Raw genomic sequence first — 25964 nt, 5'->3', positions numbered from 1 at the left:
CATATAGATCAAAATCCTCATCAAGCCAAAAACAACAGGCAGCAGTGGAGTGAGGGTGGTCTGTTCCCATTGAGGTTAGTCTATGGTCTTCCTTCATTGTCAAAATTTCGACAGTAGTCAAAGCATATGTTCCTCTTAAGAATACATGTTACAAACAGCGTAACAATGGATTCAGCTTTAGTTCTGAGGAAGGGAGGGAAATGAATTAGCAGGCCACAGGAATGTTTAGAGGCAGCTTATGTGTCTTTCAAGTCCTAAAAAATGTAATGATAAAAATCCCATTATAATCGAAAGAGTGTTTGACAGGCCTTCTGATAAAATTTTTCTAAGTAACAAGTGCACAAATAGTTCTCTCTGTTTACCGTCTGTAGCTTTTGTCTAACCTCAAAAGTGATTGATTTGATGTTCAACGTTCATTTGTTCTCTGTTGATTCTAAAACAATTTGAGGTTATAATGCTGCTAAGCTAATGGCTCCATTCTCTAAAATCCACCAGAACACAAAGCACATGCATAAACACTGCAGAGAGGGTGAATGTCATTTCACCAAGTACAACATGTTCCTGGATCAACATCTTTGAACAACATTTCAATCAACCAATCAGATTTGAGAGACAAGTTTACAGTTTATGTCAAGTTTATGCTTGAACCAGCATAACCAGGGTTAGAACCAGGGTTAGAACGTCTACACCAGTGTTATTCCCCTATAATTTCCCTCTGATTTTAGGGATAAGTTATGGGGAGGATTAGGTTTAAGGGTAGGGATAGATGGAACTATTTCTGATACTATTCACTAATAAATAAAACATTTTCAACTTCGTTGCATGCATTCTGGGATTGACATATCTGTGCAGGATATATTCAATGCTGCAGAATTACAGTTTGGCTTGGCAGTGGGAGTGTACCTATGTTGCTGTCTAACTATTTGTTGATAAATGGAGATGTATAGGGTTTTGCATGGTACCAGTGGCAACAGACACATCAGATATCTACCTCCTGCAATTAGACTCATTATGCACCACTCAACAGCACCACCTAGCACAATGCATGAATAAACCCTGGCACCCAGGAACTTGAAAAGTGTAACCAGGCACAGCCTTCGAGATGCCACAGCTTTAGGGTCTCCAGAATAATGAATGTGGGTCACGCAATTGTGATCCAGAGGATCAGCTCAAACACCCTCACCCTGTAATAAGAGGAATTAGGGCAGGTCTGCGGTCTCACCGGTTGCTTACTCTTCATTAAGATGCATGATGTTATTTGGTGACAGGCTTCGATCACCTCTTAAAATGCAAAACTGAGTATGGTCACACTATTTTATGAAGTTTATGGGAAGTGTCGCTGTATTTGGCACAAGGGCAAACAGAGATAACTGTACAAGCTAATACCACAAATATGCTGTGAGGTGCCACAAGTACGTAAGTACTTTGAAAAAAAGGATTTTGTAGGATTTGTACTCAGAAATTGCAAGTCAATTTCACAAATAAATACAAAGAAATAGCAAGTAACACAATGAATTAAACATGAAATCTTGAAGTAGAATAACTGATAGTATTTTCTTGTAAAATATACTCCAATAATCTTTGTTTTATTTACAGCCTATTTACAGTGTAGGCCCACATGATATCTACACATTTTTTCTAATTTTTTATGCTGATTTGTGAAGGAAAATCACAAATGGATGTACATATAATGGATATAAACAGATGTAAATACATTAAAAATGTATAAACGTGGGCCATTTGAATTCCGCTGAAATCTGTGGATCTTTCTGTGGATTTCCGCAGGGCCAGATCCCGTGCAAGCTTAGCAATAAATAACAATAACAAACGATGCCTGACAAAAGAATGCAGAGGAATGGTGTTCATTATTTATGTAATCAGCCACATCATGAAAACTGTAAAAACAAAAAGAGAGAGGAAGGAAGAAGACAGGTGGCATAGTTTTTAAATAATTAAAAACTTTTATTTTTAAATTGCAGATTTGATTTGTCAGAGAAGAACTGAGAAATTATACTTAAAGGGATAGTTCACCATAAAATGAAACTCTGTCATCATTTACTCATCCTCAAGTTGTTCTTGCACAACAAAAATTTCTTTCTTCTGCTGAACACATTTTGAAGAATATGGGTAACCAAACAGTTGATGGGCCCCATTGACTTCCAAAGTATTTTTTTTCCATACTATGAAAGTTAATGGTGACCATCAACTGTTTGGTTACCGACATTCTTCAAAATATCTTCTTTTGTTTTCAGCAGAAGAGATAAATTAGGTAACACTTTATTTCGATAGTCCACTTTAGACATTCAACTAAGTATAAGTAACTTAGCAGCTACATGTCAACTAACTGTCATTAAAGTATTAGTAGAGTGTCTGCTTAATATCTGCTAACACTATATTTTGTTGGTCCCCCAACAGATATTCTACTGACTATAAGTAACTTAGCAAATTCAAGTCAACTTGTTCTCCTAACCCGAAGCCTAACATCTAACCATAACCTACCAGTCTACTGACAGTCTACTACAGTCTACTAATACTCTAATCAGGGGCGTCATGCAAGCCAAAATTCTGGGGGGGCACAATTTGAGGCAATTGTTTTCTGACGGTTAGACTAGGCTAGCTATCGATAACGTTACACTGACACAACTTAAGTTAATGCTCTGAATTCGCAGCTAATATCAAATCCAGAACTTTTTGATCAAGTTCAAATTTCCAGGTCAACCACAAATAATCCCACTACCTTTTAATATCATCCGATAACTAATTCAATGCCGATTTGTTGCTTTGCCCACTTACCACTTCAAGACCATATGTAAAACATTGCCAGCTCAATGTGCGAGACGAGTGAGTTGCTTGAACATACACAGCAAAGATTCTAGAGCGCTGATTTGATATACACTGACACCATATAAGGAAAAAGGGGCGGGCTGATGCTGACCGATTTATTACACATCCAGAAGAATCAGGCATGTGATTGGCTAAGGACAAAAAAGCAGGAAAATATACCGATTTTGTTGTTTTATTAACATTAAATAGATCTCCCAAAAATTTTAATTGTCATAATTTACTCTCTCAAGTTGTTTTAAACCTGAGTAAGTTTCTTTCTTCTGTTGAAGTTATTTGGAAGAATGTGGGTAACCAAACAGTTGATGTACCCCAGTGATTTCCATAGTATATTTTTCGCTATGGAAGTCAATGGGGACCAGCAACTGTCTGGTTACTCACATTCTTCAAAATATCTTCTTTTGTGTTCAGCACAAGAAATAAATTAATATAGGGTTTGGAACAACATTACAGTGAATAAATAATGACAGAATTTTTATTTTTGGGTGAACTATCCCTTTAAGGACAAGCGGCTGCATGTTTATTATTGGGGCTACTGTCTCTTTAAGACCTGTACGCGACGCGTCTAATATACACGTATTTGACAAGCAGATTTCTCTCAATTTTCTCGGTTTGCTTTCAGTTTAGACATAACCAATTTATGTATTTTAATCCAATTAATCCGGAAAAATCACATCCCTGAGAATACATTTGAGTCTCTATAGGCTCTGGTAATTATGGAGCATAATAGGAATAAAGTTGTGACAAAAAAATTATCAGGGAGGAAAAATCTGAGGGGGCACGTGCCCCCTCACTTTGAATGGGCATGACGCCACTGACTCTAATGACAGTTAGTTGACATGTTGAAAAGTTACTTATAGTTAGTAGAATGTCTAAAGTGACTATCGAAATAAAGTGTAACCATAAATTAATACAGGTTTGGAACAACTTGAGGGTGAGTAAATGATGACAGAATTATCATTTTTGGGTGAACTATCCCATAAAACAATGGATACAAAAATATACTTTAGTATATAAAAAAAGGGAATGCATGAACTGAAAAAATGTTTACCTTGAATGCTGTAAGACTGGAAAAACTGGAAGGACTTTAAGAGAGGGCCACTCTCTGAGAAAACAAAGGAAATTAACATTTGAACTCCCCCTCATGCACTATTGAGACGAAGGTCTCACCTCCCTCATCCTAATTCTACATTTCTCTCCCCCATTCTTCATCCTGGCAGAGGTCTCCCAAACTCACACAAGAATCTAAATGGTTTAATGTGAATGATTATCATCAAGGTTTATACATGTTTGGTATTATTTGAAATGTCTCGGTGCGACTGGTACAAATGTCTCATTCCCAAAGAAGTAAACCAAAAGGTAATAAAGTTCTTAGGAAGTTTAGAAATATCTTCCACACTGGAGGGTGTGTCTTTGAGTTAACACCTTCTGACCATTTGACTGAATGCTAATTTTCCACTGCTAGCAAATGGTGACTTACAGGTAAAATTCCACTGTGGATGATGTTTAGATTTGAAATGAGGTCTGGGTATATAATGAAACGCAGCGAGAGCTCGGGGCTCTTTTTCTGTATCCAGATCAGCCCGTGAGGTCGAGAGCCGGGTCTCTCTGCCTCACGTATTTCTTGTCGGGTATTTTCCTCTTTGTTCTAGAGCATTTGATGTTTTGCATTGATTACATTTGAATTGATTATGGAATTGTAATGATACATTTACCTGACATATTAAATTGTGATATTTGATTATTCTAATTGACTTTGAAATTATTTTCATTCAAGAGGTTAAAGGAATAGTAAAACATTCGCTCATATTTAATGATGCACAGATATCATTAAAGCCTTTTTTCATTTATGGAGTCAGATGAAATAACGAGTTAATACATATGAGAAAATGTATTGCATTTAACCAAAAATACTTTGCCTCGAGAAAAGACAGTAACACGCAAAGACCTTCACCACTAATTCGAATACCGCCATTGGATCGAGTTAGACGGCCTTACAATGCAATACGTCACTTTGGATAAAAGCATATTCCAAATGCATAAAATGTAAATGTATTTTTTTTCCCAATTAACTTTATTAAATGTTGTTTCAGCCTTTGAAATTGACTGATTAAATTAAAAACTCAGGAGATTTAATTGATTGGTTTCATATAAAATGTGAATAAACTGCAACCAAAGAAAAGTGTGAGTCTCATTGTTCCTATGAAAGAATCTCAAAGGCATTGTGACAAAGGAGGTTGATAGATTAAAACAGTGGGAAGGATGGTTCACATGTGATAATGTGCAGGGGCGGCGTTTGAGTATGGCAGAGTATGGCCATTGCCATACCCTAGCAGTCAGAGTTTAGATAAAACATCAGCTGATGATGATGCTCGTTAAAGATTTTAGGAGGGCTTTTTAACCCTCTAAATTTCCACCCAGAGCACCCCCCCCCCCCCCAACCGCCCCACCCCCCGCGTTTCGTGATCGCTCAGTCAGTCACTTTTAAAAGTCATATGAAACCGGCTCCTCCCAGAATTATCCCCGCAGCGTCAGCGTCAGAACAAAAGCAGATGACAACCAGGCTGACCAGCGTGCGTGCGTGCGTTTATTGATAAATCGTTGATATCATATATCTGTGTAGTTCTTTGTTTGTCATAAATGCAGTTTACATTATATGATGCTGGAGCAATTCAACACGGTTTCCCAAATTCCCACTGTAAAATCTGGGCTTATTTATTTATTCATTTATTTATGATAAATAAATTCCTTTCATCCAAACGACATGAGACTTTGTGACTTTTCCTACTCTTGCTTAACTTCATACCTTATTCCTACTTCAGTGCAATAAAGTTGCTTAAAAAAATTGATTAATTTATTCATTTGATAATAAATCCGAAGGCAAAACAAGTGATAAGTGACCACTCACGATGAGCGCTGTTCTTATGATCTTAACGCCGACTTCTCTGATTGGATCAAAAAAAAACATATTTTTATTATTATTTTAACAATGTCGAAAACACAATAGCATATTTTAAATGAACACATAAATGTATGATATATGTTTAGATTATTGCAAAAGTATTATTATTTTTTTTTATTATTGTGGAGTGAGTGTGTGCAGCCGCAGCTATTGCATCACTTAATCGCACGTCTTTTTGATTAGCCTGTCAGTCATACGGAGGAAACATGAAAAGAAACAGGCCGATTCAATCCTCCTTGGATGTTTTTTTATTGAAGAAATTAAATAAATAAAAATGAGGACTGTAGTGCTGTCAGTGTCAGCGAAACGTCCTCTGGGCCTTCAGTTTCTGATGCAAATCCTACATCAGAGATGGCACCAGCCAGCATTAGCTGCAACACGGTGGAAGATATTAGCAAAACTAAAAATGAAGCACAGAGGCAACCGCAGCTTTTAAACTTTCCAATCCGAAATGGGAGACGATTTTCGTCACAGCTTTACAAAATTCATGAATGGGTAGAATATTCCATTTCAGACAATGCTGTTTTTTGCTATGCCTGTCGACATTTTGCGGTTTGTCACTTGGGCCAGGAGAAAGAAGTGGAGCTCAGCCATTCATAGAGAGAGGTTTTACCTGCTGGAAGAACATGGATTCACAGTTAAGGGAACACACCGAGCGGCCTCAACACAGAGATGCAGTGAAGGCCTGGGCAGATTACAAGGATGTATGTGCAGGTAAAAAGCCATCAATAGCAACAGCCATTACAAACAACAGATCTGAAGTGAATGAAAATCGAGCTCAAGTGAAAACTTTGCTGCGTGCAACAGGTTACCTGGGACGTCAAGGTCTGCCCTTCCGTGGGCATGATGAGACGAAAGAGTCAAACAACCGAGGAAACTTTTGTGAACTAATTGATGTTTTTGGAGAAATTGACAGTGCAATGAGAGCAAGAATGGAGCGAACATATGGACATTATACATCAAAGGAGAGTCAGAATGATCTCATCACAGTGTTTGGGAACAAAATTGTTAAGACAATTGTCGAAGAAGTCAAAGAGGCTAAGTTTTTTGCACTGTTAGTGGATGAAACCAAAGATCTTTCAAAAAAGGAGCAGCTTGCAGTTCTTTTGCGGTACGTACACTCTGGTGTAATAAAAGAGCGTGCTCTATGAGCTTTTCATATGCAAGACCTTTCTGCAGATTCACTTTATACGTTTATTGTTGACAAGATAACTGAGTTTGGTATAGACATGCAATTTTGCATTGGACAATGTTACGATGGTGCCAGTGTTATGCGGGGATCAGTCAATGGAGTTCAGGCTAAGATTAAGGAGAAAGTGCCTCATGCAGCTTATACTCATTGCTATGCCCACAGATTGAATTTAGTTCTTTTGAACACTATTAGGAATATTCCCGAACTGTCAGACTTTTTGGATGTGCTGCAAACATTATACACTTTCATCGCAAATAGTAACACAAGGCATGTAAAGTTCATTGAAGCGCAAAAGCACCTTCGACAAAAAGTGCTACAGCTGGAACGGACAAGCATAACTCGGTGGCTGTATTGGTACAGAGCGGTACAAAAACTAGTAATGCGCTATGAGGCAGTTATGGCTGTTTTGGATGCAACTGCTGCAGCCCACAAGGATGGCTCAGTCAAGGCTGCTGGATTTAAGACAAAATTGGAGTCATACATTTTTATTGTCAATCTTCACATTGTTGAAAAGGTATTGGCTATCACATTTGGTCTGTCTGAACAGCTGCAGCAGTCATGCCTTGTTGTCCTTAAAGCAGTGACTCTGATCAGAAGCACCAAAGAGCACCTTCACACCATCAGATCCGACAATGAATGGGAGGCTGTGTTGGAAAAAGCACAAAGCTTTGCTGTCACACTAGGCATTGCACCTGAGTATGCAGCCACGGTATCCAAGTCCCGACCTGCAAGACTACAGAAAGTGTCATCACTTTTGAGTGGGCATCTCATTGAATCAACCACTGGATCCAGAGAGACCATGGGAGCAGACAGTGTGATAAGAGTGTACTTCTCTGTTATTGATTGTTTTGTTGCCGAATTCTGTCGCCGGTCGAGCGACAACGATGCCCTCTTACACTCGCTAGAGGTCTTCGACAAAAGCTTACCAAATTTTTATATGGATTCAGTGAAAATTGCTGCATTTGCTGATTGCTACGCTGCACATGTTGATGAAGTCATCCTTGAGTCCCAGGTCAGCTCTGCGAGGATTTTTTAAAAATGTGATGAGAAACCAACCAATGACAACACTATCTTGTCAGATTTAATTCAGTTGCAGTCTCTACCTGTGGCCTACAGTGAGTTAATAAAACTATTTCAAATCGTGCTGACCCTACCGATCACAACAGCTCCGAACGAACGTTTTTTTTCTGTCCTTAAACAAGTAAAAACTTATCTGAGGACAACAATGGGTGATGAGAGACTAAGCCACTTAATGCTCATCTCTGTGGAGAAAGAGTTGGTGAAATGTTTTGATCTGGATGAGCTTGTCACAGACTTCGCACTGCTCCGAACTCGCCGCTACCCACTTATGCAATAAAAACGGCACTTCAACAAAAAGGTAAGACATGTGTTTTTATATTTAATGCTGTTCACTGTGAGTTTTAATTAATAGTGTATTAGAGTTTGTAACAAGTGGAAATAAGGTGTGGCCCCTTTAAGAGCTATGCGCGCCCTGTTGAACTTTCTGCACTCTGTATGGTATTGTATGTACCGTGCGATTCGAATTCCCCATGTATGCGGGTAATCTCTGTTTGGTACTCATTTTATTTTATCTGGTTTTGTTTGTTTGATAACGCTGTGGACAGACAGTTGCCCCGAGTTCGACTGCGGAATAAAACGCGAGTTGTTGTGATGCCAAGCGCCTCCGTGATTCTGTCTGGCCTAATAATTTCAGCTGTGAGCTATCCCTATTTTCTTTCCCTCCTCCTGACACAACGCGTTACAAGTTAATAGTGCATTTTGTTTGGTATAATGTGAGGTATATCGTTCGGTAATGTCGTTGTTCTATGTATGCCAGAGGGAATGCCATACTCTAGGTTTTTGTGAAACGCCGCCACTGATTATGTGCTTGTGTGATATGGGCGGAGGACACGGCCTTTGTCTGTCTGTTATATATTGGCAATAGATCAGTGGATTAATTCAACAGCTCGTGACTGTAGAGTGGGTTGGGCTCTACCTCTGTGTACAACAGCTGTCGGATGGAGAATATCGCTTCCTTAAGCTTAAGTCAAGATGCTGAGCAACTTTCTTTGTCTTTCATTTTGGCTGTCTTTATCGTGTGGAGCTATGTCTACCTAGGTGGGTAATACATCATACACATTGAGGGCGGCGTTTGTGTTTATGTCGAATTGCAGTAAAACAGTTTGTGTTTTTCTCTCGTTCTCGCTTCTCACGAGACTTCCTATTTCCAACTTACCGAGACGTTAGTCCACTTGTTGCAAGGTTTGTTTTCCGCCTAGGAACGTTGGGGGGAGGGGAAAGTCACCATTCTCACAAGAACAGGTTATTAAATCATCCAAATTATTTCTAAACGGTTTTATTAAGTTGAAATAGTTGCCGAATGCCCCTTTAAGATTATTAATGTTCTTCACATCAAGAAAATAGTGGACTTTTAAGAACTCTTTAATAACTTCTTTGCGGAACCCAAATGTTTTTTCTTTGGCATTGCTGCAAAAACACACTTTTGGAACCTTCATTTGTAAGGATGTATATAAAACTTACACATCAGCAACTTTCCGACTTGTGGCCTTTTTTGTAATGGGATGATCTCTTCATTGATAAGACTTCATGTCAACCTGACATCACCCACATTGATCTGACCAGCAGACATGAAAATGTCAATGGGCTCAGGTTTTGTTAGCACGTGGTCGCCACACGCTCTCTCACAAACACACACACACACATACTCACTCGGAAGACACACAAGCATCCCAACTAAGCCCTTTGGGAAATTAGTGACAGGATCACCAGTGTGGGGATTTCCTACACGGCCATATGTCGCTCTGCAGAGATGCCGTGTTCACATTGACGTCACTCTACGCCCCGTTCTCTCAACCCCCACCCTCCAAGCATTCTGTAAGCCAGAGACGAGAGAGAACAAGAACCGGAACCACGCCAGCACCCACGCTAGCAACCTAGAACATGTAAGCCGCCAGATACGCGGCTTTACACAATACAGAAACATTACAGAAAGGATTGAATTTGTCTTAAAAAATAAACACGCACAGCCTACTAGTGAATATTTCAGACTGGTGGACTGACAAAAATAGCTTCTATAGTCTTAATGAGCGATAAAAGAGGTGAAGGTCCACCAAGATTGTCTTTTTGGCGTAGGGTACTGAAGGGAATAATCTGATGTGAGCCCCATCTGACACATCTGAAATCCCTTTAAAATACACTCTCATCTCCTTCCAGCTCACTGGTTTGATCGGAGAAGACCACCAGAGCAGGATTATACACTAAGAAACCTACATGCTTCAGATCATTATCTTTCTAATAAACAGCTTGTGCAGGAACACACCAGGCCATAGATTAGGTATAGGACGAATAACATTTGATGCACAGTTCAGTTCCCTTTCAAGGGAACTTCGAGCTGCGTCAAACGCTGCGGGAACGCCCCTGCGTTGTGCGTCATGAAGCACGTATGGAATCAGCCCAATGGAGAGATGAAACGTCATAGGCGGGTGACGTCATCGACCAGGAAACTATAAAGCACCCCAAAAACACAAGCGCATTAGCTTCTGTGCTTTCAGTCGCGCTACATGTGAATCTGTCCCTGTGTGATATTGTCTGTCTTACATACCCTGCACCACACAAACAATTTATCCCTATATATATATATATTGAGAGATTATGGCGGACGAACAGCAGTTTAGAAAGTGTGTTCCTCCCTGCTCGCGTTATTTAACGAGCGGGGATACACATGATCTTTGTGTTGTTTGTTTGGGAGTTCAGCATGCCCAGTTTGCTCTCGAGGGAGCAGACTGTGAGCATTGCGAGCGTTTGCCGTTAAGGACGCTCCGCTCCCGCCGGTCGCTCTTTGAGGAGAGCGGTTCGGTGCGCGCTCCCCGCGGTTCGGGTCCCGCTTCTGCCGAGGCAGAGCGGCGGCGCTTATCGTGGGGATCGCAGATGGATCTCACAGCGGGGTTTGAGACGGGCTCTGCCTTATCTCTCCCTTCACCTGTGAGATCCAGTGCCTCAGTCCCGGGTTCGGAAGCACGCGCTGCGGTTTCTTCCGCTCGGGCTGAGGCACCAATGCTATCCAGTTCTGAGGAACTTGATGTTGTTAGTGTTGAGGGAGATGTGGAGGATTCGCCACCCCACACTCCTGAGAGTGATGAGCTTATGGAGGTGTTAACAAGAGCTGTTGAAAAACTTAATATTGAATGGCCAGTGACTAGACAGGAGTCTGTTTCTAAATCAAAGTTGGATGAGAGATTTTTGCCGTCACGTGTGCAGCCTCCACGCCGGTGCCTGCCGTTTTTCCATGATCTCCACACCGAGGTGTCGAAATCATGGAGAAAACCGGTGTCATATAGAGTGTTTAGTCCCCAGACTTCAACATACGCTAATATTATGGGAGCCAAGGCTCATGGTTATGGTGCGTTGCCTCGTGTGGAAGAGACGCTTGCGAGCCATCTCTCCCCCGAAGCAGCATCATCTTTTAAGGCACCGGCATTACCCACCAAGCCTTTAAGAAACACTTCGGCTTTGGTGGGTAAAGCATATTCGGCAGCAGGTCAGGCTGCGTCATGTCTGCATACTATGTCAATCTTGCAGGCATACCAGGCTGATCTGCTAAGGGACATGAGTGAGAGTGAGGAGGTCAGTACTGACGTAGTTCGCGAACTGCGTCAGGCTGCTGATTTATCCCTGCGTGCCACCAGAGAATCGGCCAAATTAATGGGTCGTTCTATGGCAGCTCTGGTGGCCGCAGAAAGACATTTGTGGTTAAATCAGACTAATATTAAAGAGAGAGAAAAAGCTTTTCTTTTAGATGCTCCTCTTTCTCCCATGGGGTTGTTTGGTGATGCTGTGAATTCAGTTATCGATAAATTCCAAGAAGAAAAGAAACAAACTGCAGCTTTTAAAAAGTTTCTTCCCCTTAAAGTTCATGTCCCTGGGGCTGCTGGGCGGGAGCAGCCCCGGCCGTCTTCGAGCTCATCACATAGAGCGCAGCAGAGGCAGAGTGTCGCGTCTCGTGCTCCCCCTGCTGGACAGTGGGCTCAGCCGCGACACTCTCAGCCGAAGCCTTCTCCCAGTAGAACTGATCTGAGGACAGTTATATTGGCTAAGAAGGCTTCGGCTAAGAAGAAGTCCTGACGCCAAGCCGTTCAGGATGCTGAGGGTGGTCCCCACCGAGGCGGAAAGGTGTTCACCTCTTTTTACGGTGCCCATTCCTCCTCGGTGCCCTCAGGGGCTCGTTCTGCCAACCCCGCCTTTATGCCGGGGCACAGACGATCCCAGCGAGCGCTTTCCCGAGGGACGCTCGCTCCCTCTGAGGAGGGTCTCAGAGCGGTCAGACCAGTTGTTCCCTGCCGGTGCGCCGTTACAGGGCGCTGCGTCTGCTGCTCAAGTTACACCAGAGGCCAGTCTCGAGAGGCTGGTACCCTTAGTAGAATTTCTGGCAGAGTGGAAAAGCCTTCCAAAAATATCTCATTGGGTCCTGCAGACAGTAGAAAAGGGTTATGCTATCCAGTTCAGGTGTCGTCCACCAAAATTCAGAGGGGTTCTGCACACAGTGGTGGGCCCCGAGCAGGCTCTGGTATTGGAACAAGAGGTGAAAACGCTCCTTCAAAAAGAGGCTATAGAACGGGTTCCTCCTCCCAGTTTGGAGTCAGGTTATTACAGCCGATATTTCATCGTTCCAAAGAAGGATGGGGGGTTGCGTCCAATTTTAGACCTGCGCATATTGAATCGCTCGGTAGGGAAGCTAAAATTCAAGATGCTCACTATCAAGCAGATCGTGTCTCAAATCAGGTCCGAGGACTGGTTTGTCACGATAGATCTGAAGGACGCATACTTCCATGTGTCCATCCTTCCACAACACAGGAAGTTCCTGAGGTTCGCCTTCGGGGGCGAGGCGTACCAGTACAGGGTTCTTCCGTTTGGCCTAGCTTTATCTCCCCGCACTTTCACGAAATGCATGGATGCAGCACTAGTGCCTCTGAGGCTTCAGGGCATTCGTATTCTCAATTACATCGACGATTGGTTGATTTTAGCTCAGACCGAGCAGATGGCGGTTCGGCATCGAGATGTCGTCCTCGCTCATATCAGAAAGTTGGGGTTGAGGCTGAACGCAAAGAAAAGTGTATTATCTCCTTCCCAGAAGACCACTTTTCTGGGTGTCGTTTGGGATTCGGTATCGATGCGGGCGCGACTCTCTCCGACCCGCATCGCTTCGATTCTCTCAGCTGTGAAACAAGTGAAGCTAGGCCAGCTACTCACTGTCAAGCAGTTTCAGAGACTGTTGGGTCTGATGGCAGCAGCGTCCAACGTTATACCTTGCGGCCTGTTGTACATGAGACCGCTACAGTGGTGGCTCAGGACCAAGGGATTCTCCCCGAGGGGAAATCCGCTCCGCACGTTCAAAGTCACGCGGCGCTGCCTTCGTGCTCTGGTCATGTGGAGAGAAACTTGGTTCCTATCCAAAGGTCCTGTGCTGGGGGCTCTTTGTCGTCGCATAACGCTAACGACGGATGCTTCCCTCACAGGGTGGGGGGCGGTCATGAGTGGTCGCCCAGCCCAAGGTCTGTGGCAGGATCATCATCTTTCGTGGCACATAAATTGTCTAGAGATGTTGGCTGTGTTTCAGGCTCTGAAACACTTCCTAACAGACCTGAGAGGCCATCATGTGTTAGTTCAATCAGACAACACGTCGGTGGTCTCTTATATAAATCATCAGGGGGGCCTGCGGTCTCGCCGGCTTTACAAGTTGGCCCGTCAGATCCTCCTGTGGTCCCAAGGGAAGCTACTATCTCTGAGAGCAATGTATCTCCCTGGGTATTTGAATGTGGTAGCAGACTCCCTGTCGAGGCAGGGGCCGAGGCCAGGGGAATGGAGACTCCACCCCGAGGTGGTGGAGCTCCTTTGGTTGAGTTTCGGTCGCGCCGAGGTGGACCTATTCGCTTCCAAGGAGACCACTCATTGTCATCGGTGGTTCTCCATCACTCTTCCAGCCCCCCTGGGGTTGGATGCTATGGTGCAGCCGTGGCCGAGGTCACGTCTGTACGCCTTTCCCCCGATTGCTCTGTTACCAGGAGTTCTGGAGAGGGTCCGCCGGGACGGGGTCAGTCTACTACTAGTAGCCCCGTTCTGGCCGGCCCGAGTATGGTTTGCGGACCTGATTTCTCTCCTGGACGGTTCTCCTTTGGAGCTCCCGGTCAGGAGGGATCTACTCTCCCAGGCGGGGGGCACGATACTTCACCCCCGCCCAGAATTGTGGAAACTGTGGGCTTGGCCTCTGAGGGGGCCCAGCTCATAGACTCCGGTCTCTCAACCGAGGTTGTTGAGACCATTCTTAACTCCAGAGCTCCATCCACGAGGAAGCTTTATGCCTTGAAGTGGAAACTTTTCACTTCTTGGTGTGGAGAACACCTGCAGGACCCAGTTAACTGCCCAGTGGGTGCAGTGCTGGAATTCCTGCAGGAGCGCTTCTCCACAGGGTTATCCCCCTCCACACTAAAGGTGTATGTGGCGGCACTAGCTGCTTACCACGTCCCTTTCAGTGGAGTTTCTCTTGGGAGACACCCGCTTATAACTCGTTTCCTCCGTGGCACTTTGAGGCTGAGGCCAGCAGTTCGTACGAGGGTGCCGACTTGGGATCTGGCCATTGTATTAGAAGGTCTTTCCCTAGCTCCTTTTGAACCTATCGAAGAAGTTCCCGAGAAGTTTCTCACTTTTAAGACTATCTTTTTGCTTGCTATCTCTTCACTAAAAAGAATCGGAGATTTGCAGGCTCTGTCGGTTTCACCCTCGTGCCTGGAATTTGCACCTGGCATGGTTAAAGCTTTTCTGCATCCTAGACCAGGTTACGTTCCTAAGGTTCCTACTAATATTGTTAGACCTACGGTTCTGCAGGCTTTCTGTCCTCCTCCATTTATGTCATCGGACCAGGAGAAACTTAATTCACTCTGCCCTGTTAGGGCATTAGACGCTTATGTCCACAGAGCTGCCCTGTGGAGGAAATCAGAACAACTTTTTGTATGTTTCGGGCCACCCAGGAAAGGGTGTCCGGCGTCTAAACAGAGAATGAGCAAGTGGGTGGTTGAGGCTATCTCACTTGCTTATGAGTCGGCTGGCCAGCCTTCACCTTTGGTTGTCCGAGCTCACTCTACCAGGAGTATGGCTGCTTCTAAAGCTCTTTTGTCGGGGGTTTCCCTGAGTGATGTTTGTGATGCGGCTGGATGGTCTTCACCGCATACTTTTATTAAGTTCTATGACCTAGACTTAAGCTCTACCCCTGGGGCACAGGTGCTCTCGTCCTCTGTGCGCTAGTCTCACATGACGGTCATTTGGTCCTATGGCGACGTGGGTATTCGCGTTCCCGCAGCGTTTGACGCAGCTCGAAGTTCCCTTGAAAGGGAACGTCTCGGTTACGTATGTAACCCTAGTTCCCTGATAGGGAACGAGACGCTGCGTCGCTCCGCCATACTCCCGGCACTCCCGTTAGCGCTTCCTTCAAGCCTATCAGAAGCTAATGCGCTTGTGTTTTTGGGGTGCTTTATAGTTTCCTGGTCGATGACGTCACCCGCCTATGACGTTTCATCTCTCCATTGGGCTGATTCCATACGTGCTTCATGACGCACAACGCAGGGGCGTTCCCGCAGCGTTTGACGCAGCGTCTCGTTCCCTATCAGGGAACTAGGGTTACATACGTAACCGAGACGTTATGCAACATTGTGTATTAAATGTTGCAGACTTCCTACTCAGACTTCAATATCATCATGATCAGACACTAATAAAATTAGAAAAAAAGTTGCTGCCTTAAATTTTTAAGTCATTTCGACTTCAATTACATTAAACTGACTTAAAAATGAGTTGAATCTTTTATAACTTGTAATTATATAATCTTTTATAACTTTATAAAAAAAGTTGAAAATTGCTTAACTTTTTTTGATGAGTTAAAACTTATTGTTCATATAATTTGTTACAGTGTATAAAGGTTCTTATTACATGATATTAAAGTCAAGGTAAATCTGAATGAGAAGCACAATACACAGATGTTTACTTGCTTCTGCTTCTATCTTAATATCTTCTGAATATCTTTGCTATGAAACAATATTCAATATTTGGCCAAAGAGAGTTTTAGGCCTTTGTACCCAGAGTGAATAGAACTGAAGGCAGAATGTATGAAAAATTCCATCTGCATTGGAAAAGCACAAATAACAACTCAGTTAGAGGTCAATCATTTTATCTTCTGCTACCGAGCCAGATGCACACTTTCAGAAAGCAAATGCAACTCTCCTCCTCAAAGATAATGAGGAATGTTCCCTTACTTTGCTTCTGGAGGCGATGCAAACATTTTGTTCTAAAATTAGCCACGCAAAGGGTGTGCTGCATTTTATTAATAAACGTCACTAATGTGTCCTAAAGATAGCTGCCAAGATGACATAGTTATGTGATAAAGCCTTTTAAAGAGCCAAAGATAAGAGCAAACCCAACCGAGCGTAAGTGGGAGTGGGATTCGAGTGTCCCGTGTCTCCATGGAGATGTGAGGACATTGCTTAATTCAGAGGTTTGGCGAACAGCCCGGGCGCTTGCATATATGCAAAAACGCACTGTAGTCTAGTGCTCTCTGCTGGTCAGTCTGTGTAGCAAACTGCACTGAATCTAATTCTCATCTCTTAAATTTGCACGGCAAGTCTCTAATCTCTCACAGAAAACTTCACACTTTAACATGTAATAAACATTGTCGGCATGTGTGTGAAGAAAAATAATTAGACACATTCTTATTTCTCCCTGAACTAAATACCTTTCATCATCCGCTCTCTTCGCAGTCATCACAAACTGCACACACACACACACACACACACACACACACACACACGTGTCGCTCTTAAATGAGTGATCAGTGGGGGGTTTCCACAAGACTTACTGCCTCTCCAGTATTTATTGGTTTATTCCAAGGGTTTTTGGGGCTTTGTGGCAAAACAAATGAGCTGTGAGAAACACGAGGAGGTCTATCAGCACTCAGTCGCGAAATCCTGTGTGTGGTGTTTTTTCCAACCCACCCACCACCATCCTGATGTGAATCTTGAGATGTGCACACAATTTTCTGATTTTTTTTTTCTTCAGAAAATACAGGATATTAGATCACACCTTTCTCATCTTTACATAGATAACTCTAAATTGGTCCTTACATCCAGTAGCTTTACAAACTTTCAACCAGTGTCTTAATTACTTAAAATAATTTCTCAGATGACATTCACATTCTGTTAATCAGATATATTGCCTGGACGTCTGTTTAGAGAGGTTTTAGATACAATCTGCCCCATGCTCTTAGCTATAATAAATAGCCCTTTAACAAATGGGGGTTTTCCAGAAAGTTTTAAACATGCTATTGTTCAGCCCCTAATTTAAAGGACATCACCTTGACCAGACCGTGCATAACAACTACCGGCCTATCTCTAAACTCCCATTCATTTCAAAGATTTTGGAAAAAGCTGCACAGTTACCTCATACCTGGATACTTTTAATATTCTAGACCCAATTCAATCTGGTTTTAGAGTGCTGCTTAGCACTGAGTCAGCACTGCTGAAGTTTACAAATGATATTCTATTGTCCATTGATTCTGGGTCTTCTGTTATCCTGATACTTTTAGATTTGAGTGCCGCATTTGACACCGTTGATCATAATATTCTTCTGAAACGACTGGAGTATGTTGTTGGAGTAGAGGGCCTTGTTGTTCTACAGTGGTTCGGCTCATATTTAAAGGGGAGGACCTTCTCTGTAAATATCAGGTCATTCACTTCACCCTCTGCGCCTATCCATTGTGGGGTTCCACAGGGATCCATTCTAGGCCCTCTTTTGTTTTCTCTCTACATTTTACCTTTAGGCTCAATATTCAAGAAATATAACATAAAATATCACTGTTACGCTGACGACCTCCAACTATACCTCCCAATCAAACCAGGAAATTACTTTTCATTAGACAACCTCTTCACATTCCTCAAGGAAGTCAAGACCTGGATGACAAATAACTCATTGCAACTGAATAAAAATAAAACCGAAGTGCTTCTACTGGGTCCTGCTGCTAACAACAACTCCATTAAGACACAGCTAGGTCCCTTAAGTAATAACCAACACAATCATGCAAGTCTATTTTGATCCTCTTCTTTTTGACAAGCATGTAAAAGCAGTTGTAAAGAGTCGCTTTTTTCAACTCCGATCTATAGTGAAAAACAAAAGTGAAAAACTTTCTGTCTAGTAAAGACCTTAAAATTGTGATTCATAAACTTGAGGTATATACAGTTCAAAAGTTAGGGCTCGATTGGACTACTGTTGTAATTCTCTGTACGTTGGCCTACCTCAAATTACACTGTCTCGGTTACAGATGGTTCAAAATTCAGCAGCCAGATTGTTAACAAGAACTAAGAAAAGGGATCATATCTCCCCTGTTCTTGCCTCATTGCATTGGCTACCAATAAAATTTCGACTTTAGTCGACTTTAAGATCCTTCTTTTTGCATACAAGGCTCTACATAGTTCGGCCCCAGATTATATTTGTGATCTTATTAGCCCAAACACAGCCTCCAGGTCACTGAGATCTTGTGATCAGCCACTTTTATCTGTCCCTCGCTGTCGGTGTAAATCAAAAGGTGATCGAGCTTTCTCTGTAGTCGCCCCAAAGCTCTGGAACAATTTATCTTTAAACATCAGGACCTCTCCATCTCTGGTTGCTTTTAAATCCAGCTTAAAAACCTATTTTTAGTCTCTTGCATTCGAGTAATGTTGTGTATCTATTTTAAATTAGTCGGTGTTCTACATTATGTATGTATACACTGAATGATTTTGATACTAGATTTTTATCTCCTTTTTTTCTACTACTTTTCTCTTTATTTCTATTTTATTTATTTATTTTATTGTACTGTAAAGCACTTTGGATCAACTACGGTTGTGTTAAACTTGTGCTCTATAAATAAAACTTGACTTGACCACAACATCACTTGTCTTACAGAAAGCGGTCAGAAACTGATGAGCATCAAACTGGACCCTGGTGACTGCTGCTTATTTGCTCTACAGTGAATATGTGCTGGATAATATACTGAACTACTGCTTGTTTATCACCCACATAAAGATTAAGTAAAAATTGCTCTGTTTACAACGTCTGGCCGACCAAAACTGCGCTGATCTGATATGATTTTAAGAACACTACATATCTAAGTCCAGGGTGTTTTGAATGAAGTCATTTGGATGTATGGTCTCGATTTAAGGTTCTGCAGAACATCTAGGTCAGGACTGACCGTAGGCCATGATATCTGGGACAGAGTAGCTAAACATAAGAATGAGGGAAAAGTGCCATAATGCAAGTGACGAATTTAAATCTGTGATTCTTGGGCACAAAGGCCCCTAAAACAAAAAAATAGGCTACACATTAGGTCAAAGGTCACTAAATCTTTCCAAAAGTATGCCGCATGCGTGCTTCCTGTTCTAAACAAGTTTTAATAAGGAATATAGATGCAAGTTGAAACCAGAACAACCAATAATATTATTGCTGAACCTTTACCACTGGAAAAATAAAATCACATGAATGAAAAACAAGACATTAAGATATGTCTCTTTAGTTCCCCTTCATCAGCTCACTATAGGCACGTTTCCATTACAGATTTGCGCAAAACCTTTGCGTTTTTTTCTTAATGTCGACAAAAAACGAATGCGAAATGACGGCGTTTCCATTAACCGATGTTATGCGGCTAAAACATAATTTTTTTCCTCTCGCCATAAGTCATTCCAAAAATCATGGCAACATACGTTATAGGTTTATGTAACTTATATCTCAGCCACTGCACTGGACATTATTATAAACCGAAGGAGACGTATGTGTGTTATCCAAGCATTAATGACAAGGAAAGACTCTTATAACGGCACATTTCAGGAGTTTCTGGGTGTTTCTCCCTCATTTCTGCTTCGAGGTCTTGATTTTTGCATTTCTTTGAGGTTTAGAATCAAGTATTCCTGTAATTCTTTTGTCTTTTATGAATTTAATAAAGAACTCTGTCTCGAATTCTGTCCAAATATACAGCGTCATCTACGTCAGGTGACCTTTAAATGCACAAAAAACATTTCCATTGCAGATTTGCGAAATATTTATTTTTCAAATTGACTTAAAAACCACCTCATGCGAGGCTAAAAACTTGTTTGCGATAAATGGGAGTTTTTGCGCAATTGACGTGTTTCCATTGGCCGTACTTTCAATTCGCAATTTCAATTCGCGCAATTTGAAGGGCCACTACAAAGGGCCACTACATAGCAAGCACGTACTGGTCCGTACGGACAGCCCTGCGACCGTTGCGTACATCAACCGTCAAGGTGGTCTATGCATCCCACCGCATTTCGAAACTCGCCCGCCATCTCCTATGGAGTCAGAAGCATCTGAGGTCGCTTCGTGCCATACACATCCCTGGCGTGCTCAATAATGCAGACAACAAGCTCTCATGACACCATTCGCTTCCGGGAGAGTGGCGTCTTCATCCCCAGGTGGTCCAGCTGATATGGGACTTCTGACCGAGGGGACCCACGGCATGGATGCACTAGCGCACAGCTGGCCCGGGTGGCCTAGGCAAGTATGCTTTTCCCCTGTGAGCCTTCTCGCACAGACACTGTGCAATGTCAGGGAGGTCTTGTTAGTTGCGCCGCATTTGCCCAACTGGACCTGGTTCCCAGAAATCATGCTCATCCCGACAGCAGTTCCTTGGCTTGGGGTGACCTGCTTTCTCAGACGGGGCACCTGTTCGTTGAATGGTGTTCTTCCTACTGGGAAGACCCCTGAAGATGTCCGATCAGAGTCGTGCTTTCTTTCCTGCAAGATGGGATGGAGCGAAGGCTGTCTCCCTCCACCCTCAAAGTGTATGTTGCCGCTATCGCCGCACATCACGATGCAGTCATTGGGAAAGCATGACCTGATTGTCAGGTTCCTGAGGGGAGCGGAGACTCCCTTTGAACCACTGCAGTCAGCTGAGTTAAAGATCCTGTCACTAAAAACAGTGCTCCTGACTGCTCTGGCTTCCATCAAGAGGGTAGGGGACCTGCAAGCATTTTCGTTCAACGAATCGTGCCTTAAATTCGGGCCGGCCAACTCTCACGTTGTCCCCCGGGTAGGATGTGGCTTCCGCAGTGTTCCCTTCCCCAAGGGCACGCTTTCCCAGCGTTATCCAATAAGTCACACTGAGTGGGTCTTGTGGAACAGCAGTGACTGAACTTCTCTGCTTAGAGCTCCTATTTTCTGCCCAACGCTGCAGTCAGGCCAGGAGGCTCAAGCTGAGGAGGGAACGGAGGAGCGAACGAGGAGAGATCGGAGACGTGAGTCCCCTCGCCACTTTTGCTAAGCTTCCGCTGTACGGCCAAGTCACAGGTCCGGCTCCTCAGGGGAAAAACAAGGATGCGAGGCCTGTGGGCTGCTGCTCATTATATGTTCGCGCCGCGATGCACAGCAGCTGGTGCAATTATTGCATGCCAATATGCATTGGCTCGTTTAGTTACACTCGAAGTAGATAGGCTCTCGCAAGCGATCGCCATTCGTCAGAATCACTTCTGACTCACGTCTCCATTCCCTCCTTGGGGAACGAGGATTACCATATGTACCTGAGGCATTATCTTTCACTGCTTTTACACGATACTTACCAAATCAAATTGATTTTATAATAGTTTATGCTAAAGAGCATTGCCAATTTGCATATACAAGGATAAACAATTCAAGATATAGTCTCTGAAAACAAGACTTAAACAGTTTTGCTTCACAATTAAATTGATCTTGTTTTATGGATATTCAGTTTTTTTACATGCCATCATGGGAAGATAAATCTGAAATCTGACATAAGAAGCACAGTATACAGGTGTGCTGTAGGATATCATGTTTACTTGCTATTGACTGACTTTAACTTATTTCTTTTGACAATCTGAGATTTGGTGCCAAGAACTTTAAGCAAATCCAGTCCAGTGACTTTTATGTAAGCCCTTCTATGTACGCCCTCATTGTAGAAGCCTTGTAAACACTTTCATTCCCAACGGATTGAATTTAGATTTTTTATTATTTGTAAAAAATAATCTTTAAGGCAACAAACCCCACAGTGAGTCCAGGCTTGATTTTAAATCAGGATTAAGGTTCTACAAACCCTGGGAAACCTTAAGAATCTTTAACTACTAACACATTTAGACTCGTAACAGCACACACACATGGAGAAGGGCTACGGATGCTGGTGTACCTGTTTAAAAGCCACGTCATACATATCAACTAACAAGTCTTAATTTATTTGGCTTATTTGCCTAATTACACCTACGACAACGGCCACAAGCAATGATGTCGAACTGACGAGCACGACCTACATTTTCCAGATAAACACTCAAATCTCTGAGGTTCACACCTTATGTGTGATCAGTATGATCTAATGAAACCTTCCTGGACAACATATTTATTTACTGAGCAAATGTTTTTATAGTGACCTGCAGTGCATTTACTACTAAACAGCTCACAAACACACTTGACCTTTAATGTTATCACGACGTTGGGTAATGTGAAACCGAAAGAGCGAGCTGACGAGATCTAATTGTATTAGTCCGACATGCACGTCCTACAGCAAGAGGATTAAAGGAGTGAGAGACGGCCGTATTTCTCATGCCAACGACCCCGTTGTGACCACCCCACCCAGCTAAGCCCCTCTGACAGACATATGGGCCATTTGCAAATTGAATGGGACTCAAATTCTTTTACTAAAAGTGCTGTGCATGAGTGAATGGTCTGTAAGTTATTCTTTCACAGTTATTGACAGGAAATGGTAATAATAGAGGACAGAAAGAGAGGCAAGACACCCCTGGTGAATAGGGTAAAACAATTATCTAATGAGTTGCTTTTCCCATGTCGGGTCAAACCGTTCTCTTTACTTTGGATCGTTTTCCAATGTAGGGCTGACAACAGAGCTATTTGGAATGTAGGCCTTATACAAATACGTCAGTCATTGCCTTGGTAGTGCAAGAGTTTACAGACGATATGAGATGTAAATAGTAACCGCATTATGGAGGATGAACAAATTAGCTAGTCACAGAGAAACTGGCCGTATGACTGACATGTAAAGCAACCAATCACAGTGGTTAGTTTTGTTCCGCTTTATGTTTAGGGGCATGAAAATGTAACGTTGATGTTCCTACAATAACAGACCGATGTGTAAAACTCTATGTCGCAAGTCTATGTCGATAACTTATGCTTAAAACTATGCAAATTATGCATTATCCAATTAAATATGCACTAATTTGCATACATTTGCAGAACAGGCTTGTTGTTTATGTGTATATATGAACAAGCACCCCTGTAAAAACCTCTTTAGAACATAGATAGGAATATAACTGGAAAGTTTGTTAAGTGCTATTAAAGTGGAGGTTTCTGGCTCAGTGCATAAGGGAAAAACTTATTTTGAGAAAATAGCCTTTAAAGATAAGTATTTTGATTCAAATGTACAGGCGCAAATAGCGTAATAAACATTTACAAGTGCATTTTGGAGGATTTCTTTCCACTAGTCTGAAACAACACATTATGAAAAGCCCAATAGCCCAAAATCTCAAAACTGGCCAGTGAATGAGGAAACTATGTTTTTGCCTGTAGACAGAGCAAAAAACGTTCAAAATGAAGACCGAGTTGGATTGCTGGGTTAGGATGCTGTCACTCAGCATTACAGTTCAAAACCTTCCAACTTCACAACTAGGGAGTTTTATATAGAAACTGTAACAAAAGCAGGTGGAAACAAGGCTCTGGAGAGATTGAGGCGAGAATGAGATAGAGAGAAAAAGAGAGAGCACCATTTACCGGATTCCCAGCTGCCATGGCTGACAGTAACCTCTGCCTCCATTTGTCCTTCCCCAGTTCCCCGCTCTCGTCCACAACTCTCTCAGGCTGGAACACACAGATCTTAACCGTCACACAATCGATGGAGACAGAGGGCAAAACTCTAGCTAACAATGCAAATCTTGGTTCCCTTTCGAAGGGAACTCAACAATAGGTCATCGACGCTATGGGGAACGCCTCAGGCGTGACAGGTGTCTGAAATCAAGTATCAACTCACAGCAATCATGTTGACCGGCGACAGCCCGTGCTTCATCAGAACACGCAACCTGGATGTATAAAAAGGGCGCCTTGAGACCGTGACAACATCCTATCGTCTGAAGGGACTGTTGCAGGCAGGCCCCGAGGTATGGCAGGGAGACGTATTGTTACAGATCGATGTTGAAGAGGTTCTTTCTCTTTTAGATGGATCTGTAACTGGTTCTCTTCGTGGCCAGCAGGAGTTGGCTGCTGATGATGTCAGTCTGGTTGAGACTGAACCATCTCAGCCCTCCTGACCAGTGTACGCTGAGTTGGTGGATGTTATGGGGCGCGCCACCAACAGATTACAGCTACAGTGGAGGCGCGTCCAGGAGGAACCTGCTCGTGGTATTTTGGACGATCGGTTCCTCCCTTCCCATAAACCACCAGCCCGGACGAGGCTTCCATTCCTTCCTGATCTCCACTCTGAGATCGAGAAGGCATGGAAGAACCCGTTCTCTGCACGTCTTCATCTGCATCAGCGGAATAATTTCGCTGCTGTGGATGGGGCCGCGGAGCACGGGTATGTGTCGATGCCACCAGTGGACGAGACGTTGGCCAACTATCTCGCCTCTGGTCGGTCTTCATCACTATGAGCTCCGTCCCTGCCATCCAAGCCGCTTAAGACTACATCACGCTTGAATGGCAGAGCGTACACAGCAGCAGGTCAGGCAGGAGCGGTTCTGTACACCCTCGCGGTCCTTCAGGCCTACCAGGCCGACCTGCTGCGGGACCTCGATCAGGGGGCCGGTCTGTCCCCTGACGCGGTCGCAGAGCTGCGCCGCATCACGGATTTGTCTCTCCGGGCCACCAAACAGTCTGCTGCCTCCATCGGTCGTTCAATGGCGGCTATGGTGGCCACCGAAAGGCATCTGTGGCTCAACCAGGCTGACATCGGGGAGAAAGAAAAAACCTTTCTCCTCGATTTGCCGGTTTCGCCTTCCGAGCTTTTCTGACCTTTTTCGGACCCGCGGGAGGCACGATCTCAGGGAGGTGATCCAGAGCAAACGTTCTCAGACCAAACGTCAACCTTTCTGGATCTTGTCTCCTATCCACCATCGCTCCCAGACTCCTCCTACTTCAGGCCTGGGGCGGGGCCCATGATGAGCTCATGAATTCTCTGATGGCCCGCTTCAGCTTGGTTGATAGGAGCGCCTTACCTTTACTTGTGAAACAGTAAAAAAAAAAAAAAAAAAGAAAGAAAAGAAAGACGGGGTTACTGAGTTTCTGACTCCCGGTGTGCCTCATTCCGCATGCTGCAGGTTTTTATGCTGAGTGAAAATGTTCTTTTGTGCAAATAACATTTTTCTCTTCTTTTTCAGAACTCGCCTCCTGTACAGAGCCGGGGACATGTTTGGTAAGCAAGGTTGTGAGTCGAGCTCCCACATACTGTGGTCGCCAGGTTACAGGCCTCGCCAGGCCTTCCGGGCTATGAGCTTCCACATGTCAGGTTACAGGCCTTACCCGGCCTTCCTGAATGTGAGCTCCCACATACTGTGGTTGTCAGGTTGTAGGCCTCACCCAGCCTCCCTGAACGTGAGCTCCCACACACTGTGGTCGCCAGGTTACAGGCCTCATCCGGCCTTCCTTGTTATGAGCTCCCACACACTGTGGTCGCCAGGTTACAGGCCTCATCCGGCCTTCCTGGTTATGAGCTCCCACACACTGTGGTCGCCAGGTGACAGGCCCCAGCCGACCTTTCTGGTTATGAGCTCCCACATATTGTGGTCGCCCGGTTACAGATCCCACCTGCCTTCCTGGTGATGGGCTTCTAAATGTCAGGTTGCAGGCCTCTCCCGGCCTCCCTGAATGTGAGCTCCAAACATACTGTGGTGTCAGGTTGCAGGCCTCACCCGGCCT

General features: G+C 43.6%; 1 protein-coding gene across 2 annotated transcripts in view; it reads right to left on the bottom strand.

Moving 5' to 3' along the window:
• Positions 1-25964, bottom strand: part of ano2b (anoctamin 2b) — a 58881-nt gene that overhangs the window by 16693 nt on the left and 16224 nt on the right. The window contains exon 16 of one of the 2 annotated variants that reach the window (XM_077234838.1): positions 23829-23915. The exons of the other annotated variant lie outside the window; for it this stretch is intronic. Coding sequence (XP_077090953.1) covers positions 23829-23915 — 87 coding nt within the window. The remainder of the gene's footprint in view (positions 1-23828; positions 23916-25964) is intronic. 2 annotated transcript variants of the gene reach the window in all.

This window comes from Siphateles boraxobius, unplaced genomic scaffold (genome assembly GCF_051911475.1).
Source record: "Siphateles boraxobius isolate OS27281-9 unplaced genomic scaffold, OSU_SipBor_1 19, whole genome shotgun sequence".
NCBI lineage: Eukaryota > Metazoa > Chordata > Actinopteri > Cypriniformes > Leuciscidae > Siphateles > Siphateles boraxobius.
The sequence above is the reverse complement of the archived record's forward strand: the minus strand, read 5'-3'. Positions and strand labels throughout refer to the sequence as shown.